This window comes from Mustela nivalis, assembly GCF_964662115.1.
Source record: "Mustela nivalis genome assembly, chromosome: 1".
In the NCBI taxonomy this organism is placed as follows: Eukaryota; Metazoa; Chordata; class Mammalia; order Carnivora; family Mustelidae; genus Mustela; species Mustela nivalis.
The window spans coordinates 61338749-61356862 of record NC_139020.1 but is presented as its reverse complement, the minus strand read 5'-3'; the positions used below and the strand labels follow the sequence as shown (position 1 = coordinate 61356862).

General features: G+C 40.5%; 1 protein-coding gene across 3 annotated transcripts in view; it reads left to right on the top strand.

The window, feature by feature from the left end:
- LSAMP (limbic system associated membrane protein) overlaps positions 1–18114 on the top strand; it is a 652933-nt gene that overhangs the window by 596126 nt on the left and 38693 nt on the right. For all 3 annotated transcript variants that reach the window (XM_082742308.1, XM_082742309.1, XM_082742310.1), the window contains exons 4-6: positions 6451–6585; positions 15756–15876; positions 16369–16517. In XM_082742308.1, coding sequence (XP_082598434.1) covers positions 6451–6585; positions 15756–15876; positions 16369–16517 — 405 coding nt within the window. The remainder of the gene's footprint in view (positions 1–6450; positions 6586–15755; positions 15877–16368; positions 16518–18114) is intronic.

Here is an 18114-nt window from a genome sequence, read left to right as displayed (position 1 = left end):
AGCCCCCTCAATCCTCCCATGATGGGTGGTGAGAGGTGGGGATGAGAAGCTGTTTCAACCTTTGGTCAGAAACACTGTCAAATGCTAAAGGATCTCTCAGCTGGGTTGTGAAGCTGAGAAACAAAACTTCAAAGGGTCTAGAGGGAGACATGGCTGGAAATACAAACAGAACCCCATCGAAGGCATATTTCTTTTTAGATTTCTTGTGTTTTTTTTTTCCTCCTTTCCATTTTTTTAGCATGTTTGTATAGAACGTGATGTGCAAAAAAAAAAAAAAAAAAAAAGGGAAGGAAGCAAAGACAGGAACATGTGAGTATGTCCTTAGGAAAAAAAAAAAAAAAGACATGAAACGTATTGTAAGAACAGAAACTTGTTACAGCATTTGAAGTTAGCACAGAAAACTTCAAATGGCATCACTGATTTGCAATCCTTTTTTCTTTTATTTTTAGAGGTAGAAGTTCATAGCTTGCTTTTGCTTGCCCTGTTCACTCTTCTTTCCAATCACAGGCCCACGCAAACACACACATTCGAGCACACTTGTACCTTACAATACAAGCTCCATTCCTTTGCTTTTCATTAATCTGTATGTGTGTTTGTGTTAAAGCTAATCTGTTCACATCTACTTGTAAATACTCAAATTTAGGAGAGTAAAGAGAATGTCAATCCCATTTCTTTCTGTGGAAGAATGATCTGCAGAGATGTTGTGCTAAGATTTCTCAGAAGAGGGAGGAAAAATGATTTCTCCCTTTCCTAGCGTGTTTGAATCTTTGAAATACAAAGATTCATTTATGACTTTTTGCAAGTCATAAAATGCTCAAATTTTAGCAGGTTTTCTAAAGGCCATTTCCCATACCTCAAATAAAGATAAAGAAAGATGTCATGATGACTATTAGGATAGTAGTCTTTTTTTGTTTTGTTTTGTTTTTATCTCAAATAGAGCACTTTGTTGTCCTCTCTGGGGAATTTTCAGGAATAGGCCTGTTCTGTTTAGTAAGCAAATTTTGGGGTATTAGTGAATTTGCATGCTATTTCCTAAAAGTTCAAGTGAATGGTTAAATGTGAATAAATTGTTATTTGTCCGCATGCACGTGTGTCTGTGGGAAGGGGAAGGTGGGGTGGGGAGAGAGGGAGGGAGGAGAGAAAGGGAGAAGCAGGAAAGCAGTGCCAGGGAAATGTATTTCATTTCAAGTGGCCGCGCTTCCAAATGCCTGGTTGACCTTGGAAATCTGCATCAATCAACGTTTTGGATGTGAACTCCCCAAGTTTCACCAAAGCACAATATTCCGAAGCTGCTAAGACGCTGGCACCTGGCATACTTTAATTGGCGTGATTCCTGGCTGATTTGCTTCTACATTAGGGAACACAGAAGAGAACACTTTCCTCTCGCCGTTAGCTCTAGGCCCTTCTTTCTGACTTATGAAGAAATATTAAAAGAACTAATATGTACAATTTGAGTAAACAGTGACTACGAGGGGATATGCTAATTATGTGCAAGAGTTTGAAAGGCGCGCCCACCGAGGAGGACGAGCCGTTATTTAGCCCGGTAGCTGAAAATTGCCAGGAGACACAAAAGCACATTAAGCGGAGGGAGATTTAAACTAAACGCCAGATCCCAGAATAAATACAACACTCGGCGACGTGAGCAGGCTTGTGGAAATAGGTTGAGATGTTTAAAATACCAAAATATTGAAATTTGCATTTCAAGTAAACATTTATGCCAGGGCAGAAAATAACAGGAACAAGAGAAGAGCCCACGTTGTAGCCAGAGGGCTGTGTTCAGCCGGAGAACTTTGCAAGAGGTCAAGTGTCACGCTCTGGCCCGAAAGCCTTCTTGAGGTTGAGAGTAGAGAGAAATGGCAGCAGGACCCTTGGGTTGAGAGCAGCTAGTCAGAGCGAACTGAAAGAAAGGAGGGGGAAGTGCCCTGAGGGGGACAGATATGGTTGGGGGCGGGGGTAAAGGGAAAGGAGCAAGAGGATCTGAGCCCATTTTAGAATTCTGACTCAAGGGGCGCCTGGGTGGCTCAGTGGGTTAAGCCTCTGCCTTCTGCTCAGGTCATGATCTCAGGGACCTGGGAGGTCATGGTCTCAAGGTCCTGGGATAGAGCCCTGCATCGGGCTCTCTGCTCAGCAGGGAGCCTGCTTCCCCCTCTCTCTATGCCTGCGTCTCTGCCTACTTGTGATCTTTCTTTCTGTCAAATAAATAATAAAATCTTTAAAACAAAACAACAACAAAAAAAAGAATTCTGACTCAAGGTGAACAACATGTACTCCATCCTTTGAACAAAAACTTGCACTTGATCAGATAAAAGGTGTGTCATGGTGACTGTTTCCACTCAGGGGCTCTGTTGGTATTGCCACACTTTTTTTTTTTTTTAAGATTTTATTTATTTATTTGAGAGAGAGCACAAGCAGGGAGCAGGGGTAAAGGGAGAAGCAGGCTCCACTGAGCAGAGAGCCCAATGCCCAACTCAATCCCAGGACCCTGGGATCATGACCTAAGCTGAAGGTAGATGCATAAGTGACTGAGACACCCAGGTTCCCTCGCCACACCCTTTTGTGAAATAACTACACACAGCAAATACACCCTCAGGGCACAGCCAGAGATGCCCTGTGTAGCTTTTCAACAGCAGAGGACTCTGCACACTCTTTCTCCCCCAGTGAAAACGTGCTCTGTGAGGATCATCGAAAGGAGTGGGACTGATACACCAGCTTCTCTTAGAGAATTACCGAGCCACCTTTCAATACTTCATTCTCTTGAGTTATATGATGTCTTGAATCTGACTCTAGTTTCTATTTGTGTCTCTTAATTTAGTTCAGCTAACTCAACAAACTAATCTGTGCCAAATCCTGTGCAACAGAAAAGCTCCCATTTCCTCTCAGATCACTGTGGCTTAATAAGAAATGCTCAAGGGAAGTAGGACAGATAATGTGTTGTGGGCCGAGTCCCTGCGGGTGTAAGAAAAGTAGACCATCAAGAAGTGCCATGGGACTCTGGATGGCTCAGTCGGTTAAGCGTGGAACTTTTGATTTCAACTTAGGTCGTGATCTCAGGGTTCTGGGATGGAGCCCAAAGTCGGGATCTGTGCTGGGTGTAGAGCCTGCTTAAGAGTCTCTCTCACCCTTTCCCTCTGCCCCTCCCCATGCTCCTGCTCTCTCTCAAGAGTAGGAATAATAATAACAACAACAACATTAAAAGGAAGTGCCAGGAAGTATAAGAGTTTCAACTGAAGGATCCAAAAGACAAAGGAAGAATGACAAGAAAGGCCCAGAGGTGTTGTTTAATACTTTAAATTCTTATCAATGGATGGAGGAAGACCATCTATCTTCTCTTACCTGTATTTTGTTTGTACACTGAGACTCCCCGGTCTACTGAAACAGCTCTGAACATGTGTGCTGGGGAACAAGGGAGCAAGGGAGAAGCAAAATGATCTTCCCGCCTTATGGATGGGGCACGTAAGAGAAACTCCCCTTTGTCTTTCAGTGGTATTGGGGGAGATTTTTCCTGGACATGTGGAATCAAAACCTCATCCCATGACGCTCTGTTTTATTATCAGCTTACCAGAAAAAGCGGGATTATTAATACCTATATTAGCGTGTAAGAATCCCAGGTCCAAAACCCCAATAAACGCCACTTTATTTTCTCTAGTTCATCTGAGTGTCTACCCTCATAGGTTTATCATCTTCCCAAACTGCCTTAATTCATACTGCCAAGAGTCATCCTCCCTCTCCTGGAACAGGTTCATATTCTTTAGAAATTCTAAATGCAAGGTAGGGATTCACTACCCACCATTTCTAGGTATGTTATGTGAGTCAAAAAGAATTCAGCATTGTTGACCATCTCTAAGAAGACTGCATTGGTTCTCTCTTTCACTGACATCTCAGGACCTACCCAGGAATGAGGTTGATGGGTGTGGGGTCCCAGCAAGGCAGAAATCCTACACCATTCAGATATCATTCTGAACCCTTCTTCTTCTTCTTCTTTTTTTTTTTTTTAAGATTTAATTTTTTTTATTAAGAGGAAAAGTACACAAACAGGGGGAGGGGTGACAGAGGGGCAGAGGAGTGCTCAGCATGGAACCTGCTGTGGGCTCCATCTCACGACCCTGAGATCAAGACTGCGCAGAAACCAAGAGTCAGGCACTTAGCTAACTGAGCCACTTAACTAACTGAATCGAACTAACTAACTAGCTAACAAACAGAACCAGACTAACCAACTAATAAACACTTTACTAACTGAACCAAACTCTTATTTTATTACAATCCACCATTATTATCAAAATCAGTAATGTTGTCTTACTATCAATTCCACCTCTGCTTTCCAGATTTTTTTTAAAGATTTTATTTATTTATTTTCGCAAGAGAGAGAGAGAGGGCACACAATGGGGGGAGGCAAGAGAGAGAAGCAGGTTCCCCACTGAACAGGGAAACTGATTTGATTCAGGACTCAATCCCAGGACCCTGAGACCATGACCTGAGCCAAAGGCAGACACTTAACCCAGTGAGCCACCCAGGCGCCCATGCACTCCAGATTTTTTAATGAGTTTACACCTATTTTGGCCTGGAGTTGTCAACATTGCCATTTGTCTTCACGGTATTTGCATTTAGCCATAAGATTCTAGCATCAATTAGTTGACACAGCTCTCCATCCACAGCTGCAAGTATGCAGGAAAGAATTTTTTTTTTCCTTTAAGCCCAAATTCTTCCCAGCTCATCCAATACAGTGGACTAGTACACTTCCTAAGATTTCTGTTTTCTTTCCTACTGCATTCTCCTTCTGTGATATGTGAAGTCAGGTCTGGCTGCTTCCCTGAATGTGGAGAAGAAAACAGGTGAAAACACAGACAGAGGAAAAAAATTAATCTTTGATAGATAATAGGCAGCTATTTCCTTAATAGACTTATTCTTAAGCATTTTCAGTAGAAACATGTGTTAGATAATGTGCAGGACTCGAGTACCAGATAATTCTATATAACTACTGCCTTTTATTGTTAGGATCGTATAGTTTCCTCAACACTAGTGATAATGACAACTGACAGGATACTTGAAGCTTGGAACAGTCCTGACAGTTGTGTTATAGGATGTTATCAAAGAGGCCCTGTGTTCTATTGGGATCCTAGTTAACAGGCTTGGCTGACATATTTAGACAGTGAATATGTCTCTGTGCTAGCTGTCTGCTATGTTGATTTGGCCATTGGGGAATTTCCAGAAAAGGAAAACAGCTTGTGGCATTTGAGTCAAGCTATTAATTGGTACCATTTAGTGTGGGATGACCAAGAGCAAGATTTCTTCACGGGACAGGACTGTGTCCTTTTGCACCCTTCCCAGCTGCTTTAGCCTAACCCAACAACAATGGGGTTTTGTAATTTGGTGTAAACAGGGTTCAGTTTAGCTGGAGTTAAAGTCAGGAGGCCTTTCTGGCCAAGCTCCTCCCCTGATCAGTCCCCCTTCCCCTTTCACCTTCTTTTCCCTCGGTTCCTTTTCCTCTCTTCCTGCTTCCTATTCCTTCTCTTCCTACCCCCACCCCTCTCCAAGAAGCAAGTTTTTTAGTCAATTATACTCCACCGGAGGGGAATTAAACAAGCCTGCCTGCCTTGAAATTCCATGACTAAATTCATTACTAAATGAACACATCCAACTTCATGGAACTTTCCAAAAAGGACCTCCAGAGCCCTAATACCAACTGATGAAGCCAGGGATACTGAGCTCCCTACCACAGTCGGTCACAAAGCACAGCATCAGCAGCACCTCCTTGTGGATCTGGATCCTGGCCTGAATGAAAGTCTCAGTGACGAAGTAGCTTGACACCGAGCACGGAAACCATAGCTGCAAGACGGAGTCTTGAACATGACCTTTGTAAACAGAATTCCACATAATCTGAGGGAGAAGACTGAGTTTCTCAAAAGGAAACCACTTTTCCTAACAACAACTTTGGTCAGAAGTGTGCTTTGCCACATGGTGGATTTAATAGCATGGTGTATTTAATAGAGCTTTGACAGTAGCCCCTCTGAACCATTACAACTCTGTGTCCAATTCCCACATGTTCTGAGCCCTTAGCGAGTCACTAATGGGTGTAGATGCATAAACACTTCAGCTTCTTGAACACTCAGTCAGGACAAGTTTGAGTGGGATATGTGCACTCCCCAGACCTCCCTGATGGATTAAACCAAGTTACTCTCTGAGGGATGTGACCTGCACCCTCTCTTGGCTTCTTCCTCTTCCAGGTCCCATTTCCCCACTCCCCTCATGGGTTTTCCCGAGAATGTTCCTTCTGTGATCACATTCACGTGACTTTTTGTCTTGGGGTCTGCTTCTGTGGGACCTGACCTCAGACAAGCTCATTGTCAAATTATTAAAAAGTCGTGGGCATTTACTGCTTCTGTAAAGAAAACATAGGTGTCCTATTGCATATTTGAAACTTAAAAAACAACCATGCAAATCTCTGTTTTTTAGGGAGAGAGTTTGAAGGAGAAGAAGAATATCTGGAAATTCTTGGCATCACCAGGGAGCAGTCGGGCAAATATGAATGCAAAGCTGCCAATGAAGTCTCCTCGGCGGATGTCAGACAAGTGAAGGTCACCGTGAACTGTGAGTATGGCAAAAGCCAGCAGGTGCTGTGTGCCCAGGGCCCACCTCCACCACAGGCAAGCTCTAAAGATCCCATTAGCAAAGGAACATTGCATTTCAAGCAGATGCTCCTCGGGTCAGGGATGCACATTTATACATTGGACACATCCAAGGGCAGGACTTGGCCCTTGAATGAGAGAAATCAACTCTACCAACTCTAAATATAAACCATAATGCATTTAACAATACAGTCTGTCTTTTACTGGGACGACAGAATTAAGAAAACATGATCAGACAGCCCTAGCATTTCTGGCAATCACTATTTTGGTCTTTGTGGAGAACAATGTCACACCACTTTGGAAAAAGAAACAATTCAATTCTGCTTCAACTGGAATTTCTCTTATTGCATTGTTTATCAGAATGCAATAACCCTTCCTCTGCTATTTAACTAATCGGCCTTGAGAACAAATTTAAGTCACTGTGGTCAGGTATCCGATGTCCCTGACGGCTACAAGGGATACCTGATAAATTAGTTTGGTTATCTATTTGTCCCAAAGTATGGGCATTAGAGACGAAGATTTCACTAAGATGCATAGGTAATGGGCATACTTTGAACTTCCCAGATGAAAGGATCCTTAGATGTAGTTCAAAAAGACAGGGGGCGGGGGCGGATCCATATGATGTATGTCACCCAGCAAAGGAATAAAGAGAATTCGTTTACCCTGTTCAGTTCAGAGTGACTTTTCACATCATTCAAATTCAAGTTCCCTCATCACACAATCATGGTTAGTGACAGGGACAAAGGAACATCCTTATAGTTCCTATGCATTTGGTGCACACACACAGACATACACACACATACCCTACACACCCATACATACATCTGCACATATAACACACGTACATGCATGTATATAGGCACACAAAGACACATGCACAAACACATTAACCCATGTTTGAAAATATAGTTTAGACCATGATGAGTTACTTTCCATTATTTTAAGCCCTCCGTGAAGTCACCTATATACCAGCGATTCTATATAAATTCACTGTCATGGTAGATAGAATTGACTCCATTTTAGGGTTTAAGACTCTGAAGCCCAAGGAAGTAAAATTGACTTTCCAATGTGGAAGCAAGTGTAAGAAAGTGGATTCAGATTCTGGCCCATTTGATTCTAAAGCCAGTATTCTCAGGAGGAAGAGGAAGAGAAGGCATTTTCAATTCTTAGTGCCTACGATGTGCAGCACTGGACTAATGGAATTGTATTTAATTCTTACATGAGATGCGTTGGTTATCTCATGGTTATCAATGCATGAGATAAACATCATCAGTTCGATTTTATGAATTTGGAAACTGAGGCATAGAGAGCTGAGGAAACCTGCCTAAAGTGACCTGGTCTATGCCAGGCTGCTCCATTCTCGTTGCCCTGCTTTAACCTTGCAGCCTTCTGAGACAGTGAAATCTTCTTCACCCCACCCCTAGAAGAATCCAGTACATAGGACTCTGCCATAGACACTTATGGCAATCATTTCCAAGAAGCAAGGGATACATTTGATGAGCTCTGAAATGCTTTTATCCTGTAGCTGCCTGCGATTTTTTTTTTTAGGAATAGAGTTTTGAAATGCCAGTATTACTATTCTTTTTCAGTGCTGGGTGTGTTTCAAAGACACATTAATGATCTCAGTGTTATAAAATGCTTTAGGATCTTTTTTTTTCACATGAAAGGCAATTTCTGTGGGTGTTTATATAAGTTTATAATGAGGTTAGTTAGGTTCTTTTATGTACACACAGCCATGCCGTCCTCCTCCACCTCTTCTCTGACTTTTAGAGTTAAGATTTCATTTTCTCTTAATTGACCTTCATCTTAATTAGATTTCGGAAAGTCCAATCATGGAGCACATAGAAAATATTTATGCTTCCATTGTGTGAAACATCAAAGTGGTCTGCATTGCAGATGGTTCCCAAGATCAAAGCCAGACGCCCGGGCCCTATTATTATTAGCGCAATTAGTCTGACATTGCTCCTTCTTGACTGTCCCCACAGTGTAACTTAGAGCAGAAGAAAATACTGATAATTTTTAAGAAAAAGCTTTTATGAAGATGTGAGCTTTTCCTAGTGATGAGTGAACCATGGAAGAATATAGACAGAACCTCAAGATTCTGAGATGTCTAACAATAAATTACACAGAGTTTTATAATGAGCTTAAACATACAGAATGGATGCCCTAACCAGCAGCACCTAGCACATACCTGACCTTATAAAAATTGCTCAGTGAATGTTGACTGAGTGAGTAGGTAAAAATCTCACAGGTAAGGTCTACCCTCTTCACATTTCTCCAAACTCAAGTCACCTTTTTTTAACCAGCACTTCGTCAGCTGGGTTTGTATCACATTAGAACAACTAGCCATGTACTTGTTGTACTGTTCATGCAATTTGTCCTATTTAAATGTAGTTGTATTAAGTAGATAAAGTCTCCGGGATTGAATTACAGAACCAGGTCTGGCTAGCAAAACTTGTTCCTACCAAGAAATACCCGGTATTACCTGTATCACTTCATCTAAGCCTATGTATTGTGAAAGTGTCACATTATTTAAAGTGATTCCTCTTCCTTTTCAAAACTCAGGGTCTGGAATTAGTTCAGGGACCAGGATGGCTAAGATAAATAATGACTAAATAGCTTATTGTAATGAAACAGACCCTGAGTACCACTGGGAAAAAAAAAAAAAAAGTTCTAATGCTGGTAATTTTCTCCTACGAGCATTTCATTGATTCATTTACTCAGTTGCCAACAGATATTTGTTGCTGGACACTGAGAAGTTAGAGCAGTAAGTAAAAGATGTAGACATAACAGTTTCCCCTGTTTACCTCACAAGCTGGATTCTACAGCCTCTCCTTTTTATTTCTCTTGGATAATCCTTCTTCACAGTTGGTTTATAGCATTGCATATAGCCATTTGACATGCAACATCTATTTTCTAAGTCGTGAGAGGTCCTGGAGTTTACAGAAGCTAAATTATTGACTTGAAATCTCTTCAACTAAATAAGCTTATTCCTAGCACAATAGACAGGACTTCTAGTTTCTTGTGTCTTACTTACAGCACAGCTGCTTATTTCTTCCAGGTACCATCCCTAGAGACAACTGTCCTTTCTGACAGATTACCTCAATTTCACTTCTCACAGTGGATTAAAAGTGGCTGCTTATGGGTTTACCTCATCTTAGTGGCCCCGTATCCTGAGGATCATATCTAGTGCATAGTCAACGTTCAATAAATGCAGACTGTTAAGTTTATTTGGATTCTCCTTACACTGAACTCTTCCTATTTCTGCAGAAATACTTCTCCAAAGCTGCCCCCAATTCTCAAGACTTCCCTCCATACCATTAACCAGCTAAGATTCCTGCTTTCCACCTTCTCACAATGATGTCTCCAACTAGGTTCACACTACCAAGCTATAACTTCTTTCCCCCTCTACTTGTCTCCATGTGAACTCAGCTCTGCCTCCACACTGATGTCTAGAACTAATGAACTCAACACAGATGGGGAGTGGGGCATGAATGCTGGCATTTCTAAGGCTCACCCTTAACCTTTGATAGCCATTTACGAGAGGAGGCAGAGGTTAGTTACCATAGAATTTACCACTGGAACTGGAGACATCCTTTGTTTCCAGATTATATATATATATATATATATATATATATATATATATATACACATTTTAACTGCATTTAACTCAGTGCTTTGATCCAAAAATCACCTAATGATGAGATTTCAGGAAAATGACTGCTCATTATGGAACCAGACTGGCTACTTTCTCTGGATATTCACAACTACAGCTATGCATTCTCCATGCCAACCTCTAGTTTATTCTTATATTTGGCATGGTGTCAGTAAAGACATGTCCTCATGCTTATGACTCCATTATGGGACCCCCAGAGAAAATAGTATGCATCCAAAGTTATAACAATGTTACCATAACTTTGCAACGTGAACAAGAACCATGATTTTCTGAATTCCTTCAGAGTACCAAGACTGTGCTAGAGGTTTTGTATGAGTCACTGTAATCATGACATTGACAGTGGCTAACCAAGGAGGGAGGTGTATTGGGCCTGAACTACCACAGCAGGGAGGTATTTACTTTATCACTGACATTATTTACTATGTTAAGTTTACTATTTCTGGGACATAGTGATTAAAAAAAAAAAAGATTACTTTGAGTTCATTTTATTATTATTTCTAAATTCTCTAAAGATAGTACCTTTCTTATTGCCTCTATTCTCTGCCCCTGCTCTGTTGGTGCATCACTGCACACTAATCCCAAAAGATAATCAAATCATCCCTCTTACAGAGAGGACACAAACAGAGCTCAGAGAATATAAGCATTCTTGGCCATAAAATCAAAGAACTTGTGAGTGGTAGGAAGAGTTGGGATCCTAACTCAGGTCTAACTCCACAGCCCTCTTTCCTTCCAAAACACCATGTGAATAATAGAAATACAAGTAATAAATATCAAATGATAGCAATAATAATAATAAAAGTAATCACTTCAGGTGTTAAACATGCTCTCATATATATGATTTCTTTCGATCTTTACATCAAACCTGTGAGACAGATCACAAGGGTCATCAACACCATTTATAGGTGGGGGACCCCAGGAGATCAACATGTCACCCCTGGGTGATGACAACCTAAGTGGCACAGGCAGAAACTGAGCCCACAACTCCTGATTTCTAATGCGGGTTTATACCCCTTAAGTCACTGCATGCTGTGCCATTTTTGGTACCTTTTAGTAATAGAAGAACATTTATATTTTAAGCTACCAACATGTTCCCCTAACTGGCTATTTGTCCCTATTAGGAATTCATTTCTTTTTAAAGGAGCTCATTGAAATGGAAGCCCGGAGAGGTTCAGAGCATAGGCTTCAAAACATGGGTTCAGATCTAGACTCCATCAAATGCTGGCTATGTGAACTTGGAAAAGTTTTTAACCCTGTGTAGGTCTGTCTTCTCATTCATAAACTAGGGTTAATAAGCCTTATGTCCAAAAGCTATTATTTGGATGAAAAGAATACCAAAAGCCTAGTAGAGTGCTAACACATGGTAAATGCACACAAGTTGAGACCTTTATTAAGAATTTTTTTCTTTTATATTATTATTCCAAAAATTAGGATGATTGAAAGAATAATGTTTTGTTTGCTAGGCTACTGTCACTGTTATCCTATTCATTCCAATTGAAAAACTCTTGTTGTTGGTGATTTAAGAGGAAGAAAGTCCTTATTAATATTTTGAAGTAATAAAGACTGGAAGAGTCTTTTGAAAATTGTAGGCTATTCCAAAGTCACATAAAGAATAACAATGAACTCTGCAGAATTTTTATTAAGCTACATTTTTATTATAACAATATTTTGAGCAGGGACATCTATTATTTTGACTATACTAGGCATGCTGCAATGTGATTTGTAATAATTTTTCTTAGCCTCACCTATACAAAATTCATTACAAATGAATTTTGAAATGTTCATTCCAATAAGCCATGAGTGAACAGAACTGCACCGTTGTGTCATCTGAGGAATATTAGAAACAATGACTTCTTTGTACATTTATCATTATCTGTGAATTTACCTTGGTAGGAGAAACATCCTAGATTTTCAAGGAGAGAAGCAAGTGTTTGGCCTTTGTAATTGACCAGTGTCATCCTATCCTCAAATTAATACACCCTAATTCGCTATCACCTTTACAATCCTGGTGTCTCTGAGAAGCTAGTAAGTAACTTACTACATAGGTATTCAGGTTTACACTAATGGAGAAATAAGTAAAGGAGATGTATGAGAGGCCCAATTGCCCCCATTATTAGAGATCAAGATGGTTAGCAGTGGTACTTAGTGTGGGGGACTTATCTCTCCAATCATGGCAGCCTTGAAATGGGGCAGGAAGGAGAGAGAGCCTACTCACCTGAGAGCAGGAAGGAGAGGGCCTGAATAAGAGTTTAGTGTGGAGAAGCAGAGGAGAACCTCTGTTCCCTGCCAGAAGGTTGGTCCCAAAAGGAAGCAAGGAAAGAGATGGGCCAAAGAAATCTAATTTATTCTTTCCAGACTTTTCAGTCAAAATCATTCCTTCCTTGTGAGTCTCAGAACAATGAGGTATACTAAATAAGCTCCCACCACATAGAAGGAAACATCCAGAGTGAGGAAGAACTCTCCCACAAGATGGATTCCTCATCCCATGGTGGAGGGGCTGGGGGCCATGTTCCATGGCCTTATTATGTTGAGTTGCCACAGACATGAGTGTCAGAGGTGGAAGTGATGGAAAGTATGGAGTCAGACCCAGGTTAGGGCTGGTTTAGCAAAAAGGTAGGCATCATTAAGGGTTTGTCATTCATAGCCATGTGGCTTCAGAAACTCACAAACACTGGTTAAAACTCCTTTTACACATTGAGAAATTAAACAAATTAGTAGAATCACAAACAAGATTATCTCTTTGGCCAGCATGCTACATATTGTGGAGTCATTGGCAGCTTCAGAACCTACTACAGTGAAGAGGTAAGGATGGGAAACTAGTATTTGTTCATGGTCATCCATTTCTCTGCTTACAGATCTTTTCACAATGGATGGCATCATTAAATCCCCAACCCAGAAACTTGACATTGCTCCTTCTTTCCCTTATCCTTCATATCTATTCTTGTCAATTCTGAGGCTTCATATCTCTCAATTTCAATTCTGTCCTTTCCCTTCCATCCCCTTTATCACAAACCTAGTGCGGGCTATCTTGGGTTCCTTCAGTACTCTCCAAGTGACCTCCCTGCCTCTGGTTCCAGCATCCTCATTTGAGGAAGGTGAGGCAAAGTGACTCTGGACAAAGCATGATCTTCTGTAATGAGGAAGGACAGTGAGGTATAGAGCCTGGATTTGAGCTCATGTCTATCAAACATTAAATCCAAGCTCTTAACCTCTGTTCAGTGCCCCATCTCTATACAAATACCTCCCCCACCAGCACCACTACCACCAATTATTCCATGATCTTTTGAACTAATGTGTTCTAATGATCCGTACAGCAAATCACCAAATGAAAGAATTTTAAATGGAACCTTGGAGATCATTTAAAGCTAACTCATTCTTTCAAAAGAAGAGAAAGAAAAAGTTCAAACTGGTGTAGACACTTGGGCAGGCCATAGTTCTGTTTAAGAGAAGAGTCAAAATCTGACCTCAGGTTTCCTGTTTCTGACTGTTAATCCTGACTCCTAACTCATGGAACAGATAAATAAACTGTAATTTTAAAAGTTAATAATTTAAGGGTTAAATGAGTTATGGGTATGAACATACACCTGGGTCATAATGATACCAACTGCCCATTTGTGAATGATGGGCAGTTTTGACTAGAATTGTTTTTTGGATTTTTTGTTGTTTTTTTTTTTTTGTTTTTAAAGCTGTAAGGGTTAGTAGAGGTCATTAAAGTGTGGTTCCCTTACTTTATAGGTAATAAAACCAAGGCTCAGTAAGATAAACTGTGTGATGGGAGGTCCACGCAACCAAACTGAAATTAAATTCCAGGACTCCTAGCTTCCAATCCAGGGTTCTTTCCACTCATCTGGCTACTTCTTTGTGTCTTTACAAAAATGAGTAGATGGGTCTAAAATAAAACAGCCATTTCCACCACCCACTTTGGCACATCTGTCTACATATGGCTAGTGATGCTTATCCAAATGTGCTTTAACTCCTCCTGTCTCTGGCAGTAATTTCAAGATGTCCAAGCTGATATAAAAACGAAATGGAAGAGAAAACTGCAAACCTCATGGTTTTGTGTGTCTTTTTAAACTAAGATCAGAGGGCGCCTGGGTGGCTCAGTGGGTTAAGCCTCTGCCTTCAGCTCAGGTCATGATCCCAGGGGCCTGGAATCGAGTCCCACATCGGGCTTTCTGCTCAGCAGGGAGACTGCTTCTCCTCATCTCTCTCTGTCTGTCTCTCTGCCTACTTGTGATCTCTCTCTGTGTCAAATAAATAAATAAAATCTTTAAAAAAAAAAATAAGATCCGAGTCTTCTATAGGCAGGGAACTTGGAAAACAGTTTTGTGTATGAAAATAAAAATCAAAACTGAGTGAGCCAGACCAAGTGCTGAAGAGCAGAGATTTAAATGAATTTTGTGTACTAGAGTTTATTTTGCTAATTTCCCTAAATAAGCTTTCTCCTCTACAAAATCTAAATAGACTGTTTGGGTCTATTTTTGACTTGTGAAAGAGCCAACTTGCCATTTCCTGCCAAATGACCTTTGGACGGAAATGTCCTTTTCTCCTTGAAGGTCCATAACCTGTACAAATACAGCATCATCAAGGCAAGAGCTTGTATCTACCACCCAGCTCAGCCTTCTGGACCTGTAAACACTTGTTCCATCCTCTGTAGGATTTTTTTAAAGAATCATGGCAAATTAGAATATAAGATGCGTTTCTGAGCTCATTTCAAGGCTGCTACAACTTTGCAGACCCAACTCTAAGCAGAACATATCAAGTGTACAACTGCCCACCCACACAGAAAACTGACACACCAGGCAGGCTTCTCTGCGCCAGGGTACACTTCAATTGCACACTCACACACAAAAGCACAATTTACTTGGGTCCTAGCAATAAGGAAACACTTAGAAAAAAGAGGTCAGCATCTAACACTAGTTTGTTTTTCTGAATCTCTGCAATGATTATCATGCTGAACTTATGTTGGGAGAACTTTAATCCTCTATCGCTTTCACCAGACTTCTTACTACCACCTCAAACTATAACAATAATGGTGATAATAATAATGATGAGAAAGAAAAATTGTTCAAATTAGACATTTAAAATCCCAAGTCCTTTGGTATCACCTCTGAATTTATGAAAAGAAAAAAACACCTAAATATTATAATCTATGCTTGAAACAATTGATAGTCTATGGGAGTAGAGAAAGAAATCCTAAATTCCATCGCCATAAAACCCTATTAAGTATCCCATTTAAGTAAAACAAGTCTATGGTTTCATTAATCATCCCTTATTTTTATTTCATTTTCTAGTGATCAGTGCCATTCAACTGATCACAAAATTCATGTGAATGAGGCTTGAAGCGATTCCTTTCGTGCAGTTCTCAGATCAGACCATCTTTTCTGAGTCCGCCTCGCAGGGAAACTCAGCAGCACCCTCTGACTCTAGTGTCAACAGTGTGCCTGTCTTTTCTACAGATCCTCCCACTATCACAGAATCCAAGAGCAACGAAGCCACCACAGGGAGGAAAGCTTCACTCAAATGTGAGGCCTCGGCAGTGCCTGCTCCTGACTTTGAGTGGTACCGGGATGACACCAGGTATGTTCCAAATGAGCAGGGCCCCCATCGCTCCAACAGGTGATCTTGGGGACAGAACCAAGTTCCTCTGTCATGATGTGGGTTAACACTATTAAACTCTTCTTTTTCTCATCTCTGTATTAAGTGCTTTGGGGCCTGTAGTTCTTAACCCAAAGCCCCAAGGCATTCAGGTTACATGCAAAGAGGGAGGTAGGTGCTTAATGGGTCGTTTCCCAGAAAGTTTTCCTAACTTTCCTAGAAAGACCTGCATGTCTTTCTTACCTGTAGCAGAAACCAAAGCCCGATAAACTCATCCATTCCAGAGTTTTCTCTGTCAGTGGACATTGATTCTGATGATATGGGGTTGCACGATTAAAATAAGGAATTGAGCAGGAAACCACAAGCTCTAACTATTACATTTCTTTCTATGTCCGCCAGTATCATGATGAAAAAGGGGTTACTGCACCAAGTCTTCATCAGTGTTTCTTTTTACTCTTCTGTGTTTGAACTCAGGATAAACAGCGCTAATGGCCTTGAGATTAAGAGCACGGAGGGCCAGTCCTCCCTGACGGTGACCAACGTCACTGAGGAGCACTATGGCAACTATACCTGCGTGGCTGCCAACAATCTGGGGGTCACCAATGCCAGCCTAGTCCTTTTCAGTAAGTATGCCAAAGTAGGGCCTGACTCACCAGAACAAGTCAACTAGTTCTCCAGTGGAAAACTCGAATATCATTGACTTACCTTATCATCTATGTTACCTATTAAAGGTAAACTTGCACAAAAACAAGAATGTAGTCACTGAAACAAAAACACAGGCCCTTCATCCCTATGCATGAGGCAGGATTTACAAATGAAATAATTTCTCTCTCCATCTCCTGGCTTACTTTTGATAACTACTTTGTGGTTTTTTGTTGTCGCTGTTGTTGTTTTTCAACTTTTTAAAAAAAATTCTGTTTTGTTTTATTTTCCCCCTGGTTGATTAACTATAAGAATATTCAAAGAACAGAAATCTCCCTAAGGAACAGAGGTGATGTAAGATCCTGGAACATGGATGGCAGTTAAAAAATGGCCCTAGTAAGAGTGATTGAGGAAGAAAAATTCCATGAGTCTGGGTAAGGTGCCGGGAGAAGGGAGAGGCTAGGAAAAGAAAGTGTATTTCTAACAACACAGGAGAAATGATGGAGTGAATGATTAAAACATGATACAAAATCTAAAGGAAGAAAAATGGCTGCAGAAAGATTTCTATACGACAGCAGGAAACACTATGTACCTGACATATTTTTGGAAGAGATAAAATCGTAGGAGAGAGGAGCATTTCCAAAGACCAGAGAAGATCCTAAGGCCAACTGAAGAGGACTCAGTTGTTTTAACTTCCTGGTATTCGTAGGAGAGCCCATGTCAGAGCCTGACTCTGTAGTAGCTGTTACATCAGCTATCTGACCCCCTCCCTTGCTGGCCCTGAAGCTATGAGCATAAACACAAATGCCCCCTGAGAAACAGAAGGATGACAGGTGAGATTAGGAGAAGATGACACATTTGGAATAGGAAAGCAAGTCTACAGTTCCATTAGTAATCTCTTATTTTTACATAGTTCTCTAGCGATCAGTCCCATTCAGCTGATCACAAAACTCGGGAGTAAGAAAATGGAATTTGGAATAGGAAAATGTTTATCAGAGAGAGTAAAACAAACAAATGGGCCAGAAAGTTCATTTGACTAAGAGATAGTCCAAAAGCTTTACTATTATTATTTTGGATACTCTCGTTTCTCTTCAGATCGCATAAATCTTTCACCTTTTACTATTATGATTTTGGAATAACAAACCACAAGGAATTTTTTTTTTCCTGCACATGTTCAGTTGGAAAAGCTAGAAATACTACGACCAGGAGAGATGTCTCCATCTTGCTTTATCTGATTTAGATGAGCCTACAAGAATATATATATAAATATATATATATTTATATATTTTTTTTCTTGTAGGCTCATCTATCTATCTATCTATATATATATATATATATATATTTTTTTTTAGGAGAAAAATCAATTTAAGTGAAAGTTCTCTTGAGATGAAGTAGTAAAGCCATTTTATAACTGTTCAAGATCCAACTCTGCTTATAAAAAACAACCACCACAAACTATTCTAAATCTGGGCTTCAGTTTCTCACCTAAAACTCGTGTTGACTTCAACCTATCACTGTTTGATGGCATACAGTCATACAAACTCTTGAAGTTTAAAATCATAGGAATTTTAATACAAA